The sequence below is a fragment of the Neolamprologus brichardi genome, chromosome 1, assembly GCF_056152115.1.
Source record: "Neolamprologus brichardi isolate AB-2024 chromosome 1, ASM5615211v1, whole genome shotgun sequence".
Lineage (NCBI taxonomy): Eukaryota > Metazoa > Chordata > Actinopteri > Cichliformes > Cichlidae > Neolamprologus > Neolamprologus brichardi.
In genome coordinates, this window is record NC_142104.1 from 38,055,950 (window position 1) to 38,070,862 (window position 14,913).

The window sequence follows — 14,913 nt, forward strand, 5'->3', positions numbered from 1 at the left end:
GAAAAATATGACAAGGCAAGAAAAATATTGCGACAGTCAAGAAACCTAAAGGACTGGGCCTTCCTTTGTATGTGAGCAAACTTTGCAAAATTGTTTAAGTAAAGCAATTTAGTCCTTCTGAAGCTTTTTAGCACTTCTGAAATGTCTCCAGTTATGCCACAGAATGGGTGAAATCATGAACTTCATTGTAGTTTGTAAAGAAATTTCCATAAGTTCATGTAGGAAACAAGTCTGTGCATGATATTGATAAGCTGAACTACTGAGACAAACTAAAGTGTACATTTGAATAGATCATTAAATGCAGAGTAAGTGCAGGTCAGTGGGGAGCAGGAATAATCATGCTCCAAGTATGGTCCAAGAAATCACATGTTCTACGATTCCCTCTATGGAAGGAGTCATGGCATTGGCTTGGATCTTACAGGTTTAAACTGTTTTGTATGGACTGTCTGCTTGCAAAAAAAGGTGAAAATACCATAATGCAACGTGGTAGTCTGTTTTCTTTAAATGATTATTAATCAGTACTATCATGTGGGCAGGAGTGATAAGCTTCGATGGATATGTGCACTCACTCCTAACCGGCGCACACGCTTTATGTCTACTAGTGCCCACCAACCAGGTGAGACAGAATACGGAACCCACAAGTAAATTTCTTTGTCTGTGTAGACATGAATTTAAGTTGTCTATGACTTTTATCAGATTCTCCACAGGTGCAGTGTATTCAGTCATACTCAGCTCAGGAACCAGATGAACTCTCTACTGAAATGGCTGATGTTCTGAACCTCCTAGAGAGAACAGATGATGGTGTGTAGATACAAAATCTGCTTATGTTTGTTATCAAAAACAATTGCTTTTTCTACCTGATACGTTTTGGTTTCTGCATTATTTTCTGTAATTTTGTCTTTGGTCACCTTGGGTCTGGTCTTCTTTATTCCAGGCTGGATGATGGGTGAACGGCTCCATGATGGTGAAAGGGGATGGTTCCCTAGTCGAGTAGCAGAGGAAATCCAGAACAAGGAAGTCCGAGCTCAGAACCTGAGAGAAGCCATCAGGATCCAACAGGCCCATGAAGGTGGCCTTCATGCTGGAGCCAAGATTGGCATAAGGGCAGGAAGACATGCAAAAGGCTCCATCTTCTCCAAATCATGAACTAATCAAATGGGGGCAGCAGTGAAGAATAGCAGTTAATTTATAACAGTAATGTAACTTTATTTTTAGACAATTGCATCGTATTCCCTCACAACAATAAATCATTTTGAAACTCCACAATTGTAGCGTGAAAAGGGAAAAAAAATATAGTACTTGAGTCAAAAACTCAAACCAGTGATATTCTTTCAGGGCAAGCAAGGCAGATAAAACTAAAACTAAAACTCACCATGCACAACTGGTGCAAGAAATGCTTCATATTGCATAAATGTTTACATGTGTTTGCAGGACCGCACATTTGTGTGCAATGGATTAATAAGTTAAATGTTGTCAAACCCCCTTATTGAGAAGGTTTTAAAACTGTAACGCTGTAGTCATTTCATTATAAAGCTACTTTCATTACACTTACATAAAAAGACCCAACACACTACAAATGGACAAAATGATGAAAAGATCTTTATCAATTTACAGAATTTACGGAAACTATAACAATAAAAACAAAGAACGCTTTGTTTTGTTTCTCTTTGACGGTCAAGCACAAACACAGGGTGAAACACAGTCAATTGTTTTATATCACTGTATATTATAAAGTAATGAAGTTTTCAATTATTAAATTAAATCTTGTATCAGCAACCAAGAAGGAGGACCTAATGCTGACTTCAGTTTAATGAGTTCAACAGAATGCATTCAAGAACTAAAATGTACTCAGAAATAAGATTCCTAGTGTTCATTTAAATTCACTCTGTTTTGTCTCTAATGACTGCCCCAAGTTTCACATGCAATAAGCTCTACCCTCTTTAGACTGACAACCAATGAACAAGAAATTTGACAACTTCTGATTACAGCATTGCCAGTGATTTGTATGTCAAGACCACTCTGCTGCTCTCCATTTCTCTATAACCATCATTATCTGCTTGATACGTTGCAGACCTGTACTATAATTGTGATAAACATTTTCTGCACTTTAAATGTGTGTATATATATATATATATATATATATATATATATATATGTACAAATACAAGTAATTGCATGGCTTTTGTTGTACAAAAAGGGGCTATTTTGTTTCTAGTGTGTGTTGAACACACACAGTTCTCCTGATTTTCTCCTGATTTCTGGTCTACCACAATAACCTCAAGCTGCAACTCTTGTTTGCTGTCAAAGAAAAAACTATTCGGTGTGAAATAGCACATAAAACACAAAATTTCATGAAAACAAACACAAAAGGGTAAAAAAAAAAAAGCAAAAGCAATTAATTTTAAATTAACTGTCTAGAATGTAACTATGTACAGCTATTCACTATGCATGACTCCAAAATTCTGTTATAATATAATGTTTGTGCACAGTAATGAAGCATTTTCATCCTTGGATCTAAAGGATTACAATTAGCAATTTGTATGATGTATACTAATGTTAATAAAAACAGATGTGTGAAACTTGCTGATATCAACTGAATTTAGATGTCTGAAAGTTTGTTTTTGCCTACCCAACAATACACACTTCCAGAAGCCCTTGTTGATTTGATATATGCCAGTGGAACTAATGGCGTGCTTAGAGTAGAAAAGATAATTGGTTTAGAAAATATTAAAAATCCTTTTTGGTTTTTTTTTTCCACTCTCTGGTTGCATTCTTGCACTTGCAGCCATTGTCATGTGTCACAGAGATGGACCCAAAAAAACAGAACAGCTTAACCCATTAAATCTGATGGGAGCGCAGGTGCTCCCATTGGTTTTAGGTCAAACGTTTAGGCCAAAGTACCATAATCTTGAACCTTTGGCAGCAACCCTGTGCTTTTCAGTGATATTAGGGTCATTACAGTAAACAGTGCATATCCAAATATTGGTATTGTAACACAGAAAACAACACAGCAAACAGCAAAAACAAAACAGTAAAAAAAAGAAAAAAAAACATTGTAAAAATAACCCTAAATGCCCAATAAAATGTCTGTTTTTGCCATCCCACTCAATCATTCTCTCTTCTCTTAACCAACCTTCGTTGTCATTGGGCTGCTTGACACTGCCTGGGATTACCATAATCACCCTAATATCACTGAAACACGCAGAGTTGCTGCTTCCAGAACGTGTTGGAATTCTCCCAATTGAGCAAATGGTTCAGGAGTTACGGTAGTTACAGATGCTTAGTTAAACTTTGCAAATACCTGTCTGATGCCAGCAAAAGGTTAGGCTTTAGAGTTAATCACACACTTCTTTTAAATATTTATTTACAGTGTAAATCACAATGCAAAATAACAAGGCATAGGAGCTGATCAGGCTGAAGATCTCAGGCAATCTAAGAAGAGAGGGAAACGACAGTGGCTGAAAAAACATATTTATCCTTAGGCAGCAGTTTCAGGGTTCCTTCTGTGTCGCCTGGTCTGGCTCCTGGAAGAAAACTAACAGTGGTTGCTGGTGTCTCTAACTTCACATCTCAAAACAATATCGGTTGGTGTTTTACCTAGTGGGGAAGAACAAAATGATGTGAACAGGTTGGGGGCTTCTGTTGATTGAGCGCCTGCACCACATTTGCCTTGTAATGATAGAAAAAGTAATTAGTTAGATTACCCATTACTAAAAAAAGTAACAGTGTTAGTAATGCCGTTTATTTTAACGTCATTATTCCCATCACTGACTGCCTGGTTCTGAGGAAACAAGAACTTACAGGGAAATATAACATTCACAGCAGTTCATATCTTCCAGATTTTGTCAGGTTTCAGCCTTATTCATACGTGGATTCAGTTCACTTATTTCACCTTGAAGTTCTACACAGAAGTTGTAAGCAATTCGAATCTTATGAAGCACCTCTCAACGTCACATGTTTCAACAAAACTAGTCACCAAACATCTGTACAGCAAATAATAAAAGTGATTTTGGTGTAAAATTACATAATATTGCTGTTGAGTTGGACAAGATTCACTCACACTACGGCATATCCCACAAAATAACATCAACTGTGATGGACAATGGCCTTAATTTTGTCAAGGCCTTCAAAAAGTACCAGCCAGTTGAGGAGGATGAATGATGAGGATGAGGCAACTTTTGTGAACTTTTGGTGATAATGACAATGATGATAATGTTGGTGTGGTGATCACTTTGCGACCACATCAGAGATGTGCATCACACACATTAAACCTTGTTTCTTGAAATGATGTTGACAAGGAGTTACTATCATGACCAGAAGTAAAAGTGGTATATAGAAGTGCTACCACAAAGTGCACAGGGTTATGGAACAAGGCCAGTCATTCAAAAGTGGCCGCAGAGACAGTGGATGGCATTATTGGAAAGAAACTGCTAGTTCCTTGCACTACCAGATGGAATTCGTTTTATGACTCCATGGCTAAAATGTGCGAGATTTCTCTGGTTGAGCTGAACACCATCTTCTCTAAGTTTGGGTTGACAGCCATGACAGAGCGCGAACATGAGTCCTAAAGGGAGTACTGCACTGTCATGAGGCCATTTACAGTGGCCTTCGACATTCTTCAGGGAGAAGACAACACGTTTCGTGGGACACTCCTACCCACACTGGAGACACTGATGTTTAAGAACCTGGAATTGAGCAGTAGTCTCCAAATTCTTGATAATATTCCAGAGGTTCACCTCCCCTGTGGTGTCATTATGTTTATTTCAGTCAGCTGTTTCCCCATGTGTTCCCACTTCCCCTGATCACCTCCTGTGTGTATTAAGTCCTCTGTTTTCCTTTGTTCACAGTCAGGTCATCTGTTATGCTCACCATAGTTGTCACAGTTTTTTCATATTTATCATATTTTTTTCACAATTTTCATGTTTGAAAACAGCAAAAAATGTGCATGGTCGTTGTGAGCTTGTTCACCCTTGATGGCAGAGCACGCTTGCTCAAGGATGAGCATTGGTTAATGGTCGTCATGTGACTAACACAAGCCAGATCCTTTTATTTAGCAAAATTGTAATTAATAATAAAATGTTATTGTTGAGGGGTACAGGCAGGACTGTATACGCACACACACATTAAAAAAAATAAATAAATAAATGCCTCAAGAAAAGGGCACTTAGGACACCCTTCTGGAAAGGGGCAGGTGCTCAAACCCCCTCTGCACAGGCATGGAGGAGGTACAGAATTTGTCACCAGAAAACAATCTGAAGCTGAAAGTCCTTAAAATGAAAGAACTTCTCATGGATGTCAGGAGGCACAGACAGATCCACTCCACTCTCATCATAAATTATTGAGAAAAGTTGGAATCTGCCTCCACCTTCAGGTTTCGGGGCACCCACTTCTCTGCTGATCTCACCTGGACCCACAACACCAATGCCTTGGTAAAGAAAACCCAGCAGTGGCTGCACTTCCTCCATGTCCTGAGGAAAAATAACCTGGATGGAAGCTGCTGCTGGCAGCACCGCTCCTCAGTGGAGAGCATGCTCTTCTACTGCCTGGGTGCAGTGTACTTAGGGGCCACTAGTGAGAACAGGTAAGCTACACAGAGGGTAATAAACACTTCCCAAAAATCATTGGCTGACACTATTCAGACCAAGTCTTTTTTTCCTATGATTATTTCCAGGTAATAAATAAATAAAGGGCTAAAGATTATTAGAATATTAGGATTATTTTAAAAACAAATAAAAAAAACATTTATTGTCTGAGGTGGCTGTAGAAATTTGCTAAAACAATTCTCCAAATTAAATTCTCAGTAACCTGAACTCATTTATTGAATAAACTTATAATAAAATATTACAAATACACTTATTCAGCAGCGATGGTTGACATTTTCCCATGATGTTCTCCATAACACCTGGGATTGATTATATAAACATGACTTATTTTTCACAATGACCATCGACTGTGGGTGTGGTTTCCAAATCAGCAGTAGGTGTTAAACAGCTGACAGGTGAACACGATGTATACAGTAGACTTGAGGGTTTGTCTAGCTCAGGGGTGGGCAACTCCAGGCCTCGAGGGCCGGTGTCCCTGCAGGTTTTACACGTGTCCTTGAACCAACACAGCTGATTTAAATGGCTAAATTAGCTCCTCAACATGTCCTGAAGTTCTCCAGAGGCCTGGTAATGAACTAATCATGTGATTCAGGTGTGTTGACCCAAGGTGAGATCTAAAACCTGCAGGACACCGGCCCTCGAGGCCTGGAATTGCCCACCCCTGGTCTAGCTGAGTGGTGAAAATGTCAGCTTGTTATTTATGTTATAGAAAGACAGGGGTAAGAGACCAGGTGGACAACTTGATAGTCACATTTTTTTATTAAAATAATTTAATTGTTATCTGAGGCTAATATTATTTGTTGCGGAGGTTTTTAATTTTGTCAAACCACATGACACCATTCAGTGAAAATGACAAATCTGCAGATGTAACATCTGCACCACAGAGAGTGGAATATGTAAACAAATCTAACCAGTTAATATAAAAAACAGTTAACCTAACTGGGCCTTAACTGGGCTCACTTTCTTGTTTTGCTTTATGGTGGCTGGAAACCCAAAGTAAAGGGTTGCATGTGTGTGACTGTTTTGAACGAACAGGGAAGGAAGTGAGAAAAAAAAACATGGAGTGGATTCTTTGTCTTTTATTTGTGAATGAACTCAAGCAACTCCTATAAACTGGGATTATAGCTCATAGGAGTAACTTGAGTTGGATAGTGGACTCAATTTACTGGTTGATGGGATTTTGTATTGTTTTGGGGTGTTTTGTGTGTGTGTGTGTGTGTGTATGTATGTGTGTGAATATATATATATATATATATGTATATATATATATATATATATATATATATATATATATATTTTTTTTTTTATTTTTTTTTTAATTTTTGCCTGTCCCATTTGGTTCTTTTGCCATCAGAATTGTTGTCTAAAGGCAAAGAAAGATGCCCAACGGATTTACTTGACCGAATGGACCAGCCTTGCCGTATTGGTCTATTTGATTCACCTTTGCTTTTATTGTTTATTTTATTTTCATTTGCTGAACACGGGACAGACTTGACTGGGGAAAAGAAAAGGGAGAAAGAAAGAGGGAAAGAAAAAGAGCGGGGAAGAGGGACGGGGATAAAGGGCAAAAACCAAAAACTACCAAAACAAACAGACAAAAAATACATATGTCAATCACCTGGATCACCTGTTGAGAAAGAAAAAAGAGAAAACAAGCAAAAAAGAGAGCAATATAATAAAAAACATCATCGCGATGATCTATGTGAATATAACAGTAAATACTAAATATTAAATATTATTGTGCAGCACGTAAGATCGACAGCGCACAGTGTGCTTTGAGGTAGGAGCCAAAAAGGGTGTAGTTTGTGTGTGTGAGCACCCGTGTGTACACCTGTGAGCATGAGCGCGCTTGTATTTAAAAGGTTCCTTCATATAATGATCTGCTAGAGGGTGTGGGGAGCCAAAGCCCCGTCCTCCTGGGCATGAAGCAGGTATGGAGAAGATCAAGGCTCCAAACCATAATATTGTCTCTTGATGCAGAAAAGGCATTTGACAGAGTTAACTGGATCCCCGGCAGCCTACGTCTATTGCAGCATAACTAAGGGAGGATTCAGGGTCACCTGGTCCAGCCCTAACTATATGCTTTAGCAAAAAGGAAAGTTTGAAGCCTAATCTTAAAAGTAGACATAGTGTCTGTCTCCTGAATCCAAACTGGAAGCTGGTTCCACAGAAGAGGGGCCTGAAAACTGAAGGCTCTGCCTCCCATTCTACTTTTAAATACTCTAGGAACAACAAGTAGGCCTGCAGAGCGAGAGCGAAGTGCTCTAATAGGGTGATATGGTACTACAAGGTCATTAAGATAAGATGGGGCCTGATTATTTAAGACCTTGTATGTGAGGAGCAGGATTTTGAATTCAATTCTGGATTTAACAGGAAGCCAATGAAAGGAAGCCAAAACAAGAGAAATATGCTCTCTCTTTCTAGTCCCTGTCAGGACTCTTGCTGCAGCATTTTGGATTAGCTGAAGGCTTTTCAGCGAGTTTTTTGGACATCCTGATAATAATGAATTACAGTCGTCCAGCCTGGAAGTAATAAATGCATGAACTAGTTTTTCAGCGTCACTCTGAGACAGGATATTTCTAATTTTAGAGATGTTGCACAAATGGAAGAAAGCAGTCTTACATATTTGTTTAATATGTGCACTGAAGGACATATCCTGGTCAAAAATGACTCCAAGGTTCCTCACAGTGTTACTGGAGGCCAAGGTAATGCCATCCAGAGTAACAATCTGGTTAGATACCATATTTCTACAATTTTCAGGGCCGAGTACAATAACCTCAGTTTTATCTGAATTAAGAAGCAGAAAGTTAGCGGCCATCCAGGTCTTTATGTCTTTAAGACATTCCTGCAGTTTAACTAATTGGTGTGTGTTATCTGGCTTCATTGACAGATAGAGCTGGGTGTCATCTGCATAGCAGTGAAAATGTATGCTATGTCTTCTAATGATGCTGCCTAAGGGAAGCATGTATAATGTAAACAGAATTGGTCCTAGCACTGAACCCTGTGGAACTCCATAATTAACCTCAGTGTGTGAAGAGGACTCTCCATTTACATGCACAAATTGGAGTCTATTAGATAGATATGATACAAACCACTGCAGCACAGTACCTGTAATACCTACAGCATGTTCTAATCACTCTAATAGGATATTATGGTCAACAGTATCGAACGCTGCACTGAGGTCTAGCAGGACAAGCACAGAGATGAGTCCACTGTCAGAGGCCATAAGAAGATCATTTGTAACCTTCACTAAAGCTGTTTCTGTGCTGTGATGAGCTCTGAAACCTGACTGAAACTCTTCAAATAAGCCATTCCTCTGCAGATGATCTGTTAGCTGTTTGACAACTACTCTTTCAAGGATTTTTGATATGAAAGGAAGGTTGGAGATTGGCCTATAATTAGCTAAGACTGCTGGGTCTAGAGATGGCTTTTTAAGTAAAGGTTTAACTACAGCCAGCTTGAAGGCCTGTGGTACATAGCTGATTATTAGAGATAGGTTGATCATATTTAAGATTGAAGAATTAATTAATGGCAGGACTTCTTTGAGCAGTTTTGTAGGAATGGGGTCTATAAGACACGTTGATGGTTTGGAGGAAGTAATTACTGAAGTTAACTCAGAAAGATCGATTGGAGAAAAAGAGTCTAACTTAACATCAATGGAACTAAGAGTAGCTGTAGATAATATTACATCTGTGGGATGATTATTGGTAATTTTTTCTCTAATGATAAAAATTTTATTTGTGAAGAAGTTCATGAAGTCATTACTAGTTAATGTTAAAGGGATGGTTGGCTCAAAAGAGCTCTGACTTTTTGTCAGCCTGGCTACAGTGCTGAAGAGAAACCTGGGGTTGTTCTTATTTTCTTCAATCAGTGACGAGTAGTAAGCTGCTCTTGCTTTGCGGAGGGCTTTCTTATAAAGCAACAAACTATTTCTCCAGGCTAAATGATGATCCTCTAAATTTGTGACACGCCATTTCCTCTCCCGCTTACGAGTTATCTGCTTTAGGCTACGTGTTTGAGAATTATACCACGGAGTCAGGTACTTCTGATATGAGGCCTTAATTTTCACAGGAGCTACAGTATCCAGAGTTGTACGTAATGAGGAGGTGAAATTATTAACAAGATAATCGACCTCTGTTGGGGTAGTGTTCAGATAGCTTCTCTGCTCTATGTTGGTACAGGGCATTGACGATAATAACAGTGGGTGGATTATATTCTTAAACTTAGTTACAGCGCTTTCAGAAAGACATCTACTGTGATAAAGTCTACTCTCCACTGCTGTGTAATCAATTATTGTAAATGAAATTTGGGGTGGCTGTAGCTCAGGAGGTAGAGCAGGTCACCTACTGATTGGAAGGTTGGAGGTTCGATCCCAGGTTCCTCCAGTCTGTATGGCAAGTATCCTTGGGCAAGATACTAACCCTGATGCATCTATCGGAGTATGAATGTGTGTGAGTGTAGTTAGAAAGCACTCAGTATAGAGGTAGTGCTTGTGAGAAGGGGTGTGACTGGGTGAATGTGGCGTGTTGTATAGAGCGCTTTGAGTACTCCGGGAGAGTAGAAAAGCGCTATATAAGAATCAGTCCATTTACCATTTAAATGTTATCAGGAAATGATCAGACAGGAGAGGGTTTTCAGGAAACACTGTTAAATGTTCAGTTTCTATGCCATATGTTAAAACAAGATCTAGAGTGTGATTAAAGTGGTGGGTGGGTTCTTTTACAGTTTGAGAGAAGCCAATTGAGTCTAATAACAGATTAAATGAGGCTGTCATTTTTAGCATCTACATCACCCACAATAATTATTTTATCTGAGCTGAGAACTAAATCAGATAAAAAGTCTTAGAAATCAGACAGAAACTCTGTGTAAGCCCAGGTGGACGATAGATGATAACAAGACTGGTTTCTGAGTTTTACAACTGGGGTGGACAAGGCTAAGCATCAGGCTTTCTAATGAATTAAAAGTCTGTCTTGGTCTTTCATTAATTAATAGGCTGGTGTGAAAAATTGCTGCCACATCGCCCCCTCGACCTGTGCTTCGAGGTTTCTGGTAGTTAGAATGACTCAGGGGTGTTGATTCATTTAAACTAACATAATCATCCTGCTGCAACCAGGTTTCTGTAAGGCAAAATAAATCGATTTGTTGATCAATTATTAAGTCATGTACTAACAGAGACTTGGAGGAGAGAGACCTACTATTTAATAATCCACATTTCACTGTTATACTCTTTGGTTCAGATGTGGATACTGTATTGTTTTTTCTTTTTGATTTTTTATGTTTAAATTGTTTATTGCTGGTTTTTAGTTTGTTTTTTGTCTGTTTGGGAGCTGACACAGTCTCTATGAAGATGGGTTTGGGTTTTTTTTTGGGGGGGGGGGGGGTAGAAGGAGGAGAGAAGCTGCAGAGAGGCGTGTTTAAGAGACTGTTTATGTTTGCATGCTTTTATTTTTGAAAGTTAGCTGCTTCCTAATCACATATACCCAGTTAAAATAATTACTTGCCTGTACAGTGCAGTCAAAAACTCGAGTTGTCTTTGTCCTGTCTTCCTCCCCTCATCAGTCACAGCAGTTAGCCGCCAAGTCTGGTTCTCCTTGAGGTTTCTTCCTGTTAAAAATTAGTTTTTCTTTCCCACTGTCAGCAGTTGTTCAAAGGGGTCATTTGATTGTTGGGTGTGAGAAAAGAACTGCATTACAAAGTAAATGAATGTTTATTCACAGCTGGGTTCTTAATAAGTTCATTGTGGATAGTGTCTCATAGAATATAGAGTGCTTCAATTTTTTGTTTGTTACAGCTTTAGTCCAAAATGTATTCAATTTATTTTTCACCTAAAAATTCTACAAATAATACCCCCCACCCCCCCAAGAAAATGAAGACAAAAAGTTTACTATTCTTGCAAATATTAGATATTATTATGATATCTATATGTATCATCATATATGCACATCTTACATCCAGAATTCACATCCTTTGACATGACATTCAAAATTGACCACAGGTCAAGACAGATCTGGGTAAGGGTACAGAACCTGTGAAGCTGCTTTCAGGCATATAACGCATCAGCAACTAGAAATCCACTTTTTTTTCTTTTCTTTTACGGAGCAGTGTCCTTTGTATAGAGAAGTAGTAAGTCTGAAGTCATATCATATTTTATTATTTTAAAATTATTTTCAATTCAATCAGTTAATTTTAATCCCTGGTCTGGATTCTGAATATTTTCCTGCAATGAAGTGAGCGGTGTTTTTCACTGCATCTATGTGGAGATCATTGGGCTTTTCGGTCAGCTATCAACCCCGCTGTCACCCCAGCTAACACGCGCCAGTGGCTGCTCGTTGTGACAATCAAGGAGGTTACAATTACGTCATTGCCGTGCGGAAGACGATTGGTTGGCTACCCTGCCTAATCTCAGCGCTGAGCGGCTAAGGTTTTGTTCACCATGTTGGATGAACAGCTCATTTCAGTTACCTCGTGACCAATACTTTTATCATGTCACATAAGCGTCGTGAGCTTGAAGTGTAGAGGATCAGCCGAGTGACGTTTTTTTCCTCAACTGACAGCGTCAAGGCCCAGCGGAACCAACGGAGGGACTGCTATTTTTATGTGGAGATACAGATACCCATTAGCTAGCTCTGAGTTGTCAGATTGAATAAGGCTGTCTAGCTCCTGGCGGTAGATTTTGTCCCACAACAAACGGATTTAACTTGTTAGTCTGTTTGGATGCGCGCTTCTGAGCCGTATTAGGACAGAGTAGAATACAGATACACACACAAAGCTGTCGATGGGGGAATTACTTTGTCTGCCAGCCGTCTGTGAGGATTTCTCTTCTCGTGTTTTGAGTCATGGTCGAAGCTTCGTCACCCTGTCAAACTGATGGGGGTTTCTTTGGAAGCACGCGGCTCGGTGGATTGCTATAATAATATGTGAATAGGGTGGATTGCCGAGGCCCGGGCCTGCCTGCCTCTCTGCGCTGCTGTATTGTAGCCTTGGCTGGGTTACACCTCCTCTGCACCGGATCAGCAGCGTTAATTACGACTCTGAGATTACCTCTGCCATCAGAGTAGCTGTCTGGCCTGTGCACACATCTGAAGGAGAATTCAGTTTGGAATAACAGATGCGATTTCAAGCCGTGTGGTGAGAAAAGCAACGGCGCCAGACCCGAGTGTGTGGCAAACTTGGAACACTTATAAGATGAATGCTCTGCTTCCCATGTGACCTGCTTTAGATCGCACTGTTTTATTAAGAGGGGAAGGTGAAATTTTCCCAGGAGGAGAGGTAGAACCGTCTCTGTGAAGTGCATATAAGTTTTTTTTCCTATTGAATATTTTCGGTTTGTCACTGACAGCAGTGGCACTGTTAAAGCTGCATAGATTGTATGTTTGGGTGGTCCATTGCCCATAATATGCTCTCCGTCACTAGTTTCAGACTTCAGTAGTCTAATGGTGTACCTAATAGAAAATTAATTTAGGGGAAGTGGGGCAGAGCCTAGTTAGTATTATGCTAAAACGCCATACCAGATATCGGATAATTTCTGTCAAAGTGATTGACTTTGGACGCTTAAAGGACAAAATATATTTTCTCTATGTTTGCCATAAGTTGTATTAACCGTGGGGTTGCTGTCTGGTTGCCATTAGTATCATTTTGAGAAGCAGTTTGAAAAGGAGGCATTTAAGTATCATTGGATGGCTCTTTGCGGTACAACTGCTGCAAATGTTACAAAAATGATGGCTGCTTACAACGGTGGCTCCTCAGCAGTAGCTGCCCATCACCCCCATCACCACCACCACCAGCTCCAGCACCTACCGCCTCCCCACATGCATCACCACCACCACCACGCGGGCCAGCACCACTTACAGCACCCAGGCTCAGCCGCTGCTGTGCACACGGTCCAGCAGCACACATCAACGGCTGCCGCTGCGGCGGTGATGCTAAACCCCGGACAGCAGCAGCCCTACTTTCCGTCTCCAGCCCCCGGGCAAGCTCCCGGGCCGGCGGCGGCCGCGGCTCCCGCACAGGTCCAAGCGGCTGCAGCAGCCGCTGTCAAAGCTCACCACCACCACCACCACCATCAGCAGCAGCAACACACGCACCATTTACAGCAGCAGCTGGATATTGAGCCTGACAGACCCATCGGCTACGGGGCGTTTGGAGTTGTCTGGTAAGTGCAGTGCACTTCGCGCTCATAATGTATCTCTGTATCCACTAATACTACTAACACGCCATGGCTTAAAGTCGTTCATTAGTGTTTCGCATCCCTCTCCAGCAACAGTGTTTTTTCTTTTCTTTTTTTCTTTTCTGTCTCAACCCATAGTCTCTAAACTTGAGCCTGTTGTCATTTACACTGACTTCTGCTAAGTGTTTTTGTTTTGTAAACATTTGCACGTGAGTAAATGTTTACAGTTTTTTTTCATGACTTTTTGTATATTGTTTACAAAGACTAATTGTATTATGCGTAATGAGTACTAATGATCAAAGACAACACATGTCCTGAAGTCCAGAGATAATTCGAGGAAATTTCCAGTTGGTCTCTTGGTGTTAGTAATCTTAGTTTGACTCGATAAAAGTGTCAGAAAATGGGCTTCTTGAGTTTTTAATAATGTGAATGTTTGTCCCATGGAAGATTGTAAGCAGCATTATGGACTTAAATTTATCACTAACGTCAGAATGTCTTGGCCCAGAACACCAACGTAATAATTTCACCTGCATTCTGCACTGAAGAGAAGCCTGACGTTGGCAGTGATAACTGTGGGTGGCTGTAGTACAGCAGGTAGAGCAGGTCGTCTACTAACTGGAACGTTAGTCATTTTCCCCGAGGCATCCACTGAAGTGTGAGTGCGTGTGTAAATGTTAGGAAGCGCTTTTATGAATGTGAAATATGTGAATGGCGAATGTAATTGAACGCGCTTTGAGTGCTCAAATTGAGTAGTGGTAATATGCATATAGTTTTGTTTTTTTTGTTTTTTTTTTGCAATTTAGCAAAAATAATAATAAAAAAATAATCATCTGCTTCAATTTAGCCTCACATTCTGTGGATTGATTTCACTGTCTTCAGCTGATATGTGTATATGTACTAGACACTTGTAGACATGTGATTGTTAACCTCCCCACCATCACCAAAATAAAAGTTTATCCCCGACTATGATGGTGGACTTAATAAACTAAGATCTCGTCTTTCATCCGAACATGCTGACATGTTGAGTTCACTGAACAAAAATGGTACTTCAGTTGTGTATGTACACTTAAGATGCATTAGCCATGCAGTGTTTAAACTGTAGTTGATGTAGAAGTTTAACTAAGCCTCATCTTTTCTTTTCTT

At 39.9% G+C, this 14,913-nt stretch overlaps 2 protein-coding genes across 2 annotated transcripts in view; both read left to right on the top strand.

The window, feature by feature from the left end:
* The window catches only part of ngef (neuronal guanine nucleotide exchange factor), a 45,574-nt gene extending 43,436 nt beyond the window's left edge, over nucleotides 1-2,138 (top strand). Inside the window, exons 13-15 of the mRNA XM_006799284.3 lie at nucleotides 537-616; nucleotides 697-801; nucleotides 935-2,138. Coding sequence (XP_006799347.2) covers nucleotides 537-616; nucleotides 697-801; nucleotides 935-1,146 — 397 coding nt within the window. The 3' untranslated portion in view covers nucleotides 1,147-2,138. The remainder of the gene's footprint in view (nucleotides 1-536; nucleotides 617-696; nucleotides 802-934) is intronic.
* A 9,856-nt stretch (nucleotides 2,139-11,994) lies between these two features.
* Nucleotides 11,995-14,913, top strand: part of nlk2 (nemo-like kinase, type 2) — a 54,437-nt gene continuing 51,518 nt past the window's right edge. The window contains exon 1 of the mRNA XM_006799283.3: nucleotides 11,995-13,755. Coding sequence (XP_006799346.2) covers nucleotides 13,280-13,755 — 476 coding nt within the window. The 5' untranslated portion in view covers nucleotides 11,995-13,279. The remainder of the gene's footprint in view (nucleotides 13,756-14,913) is intronic.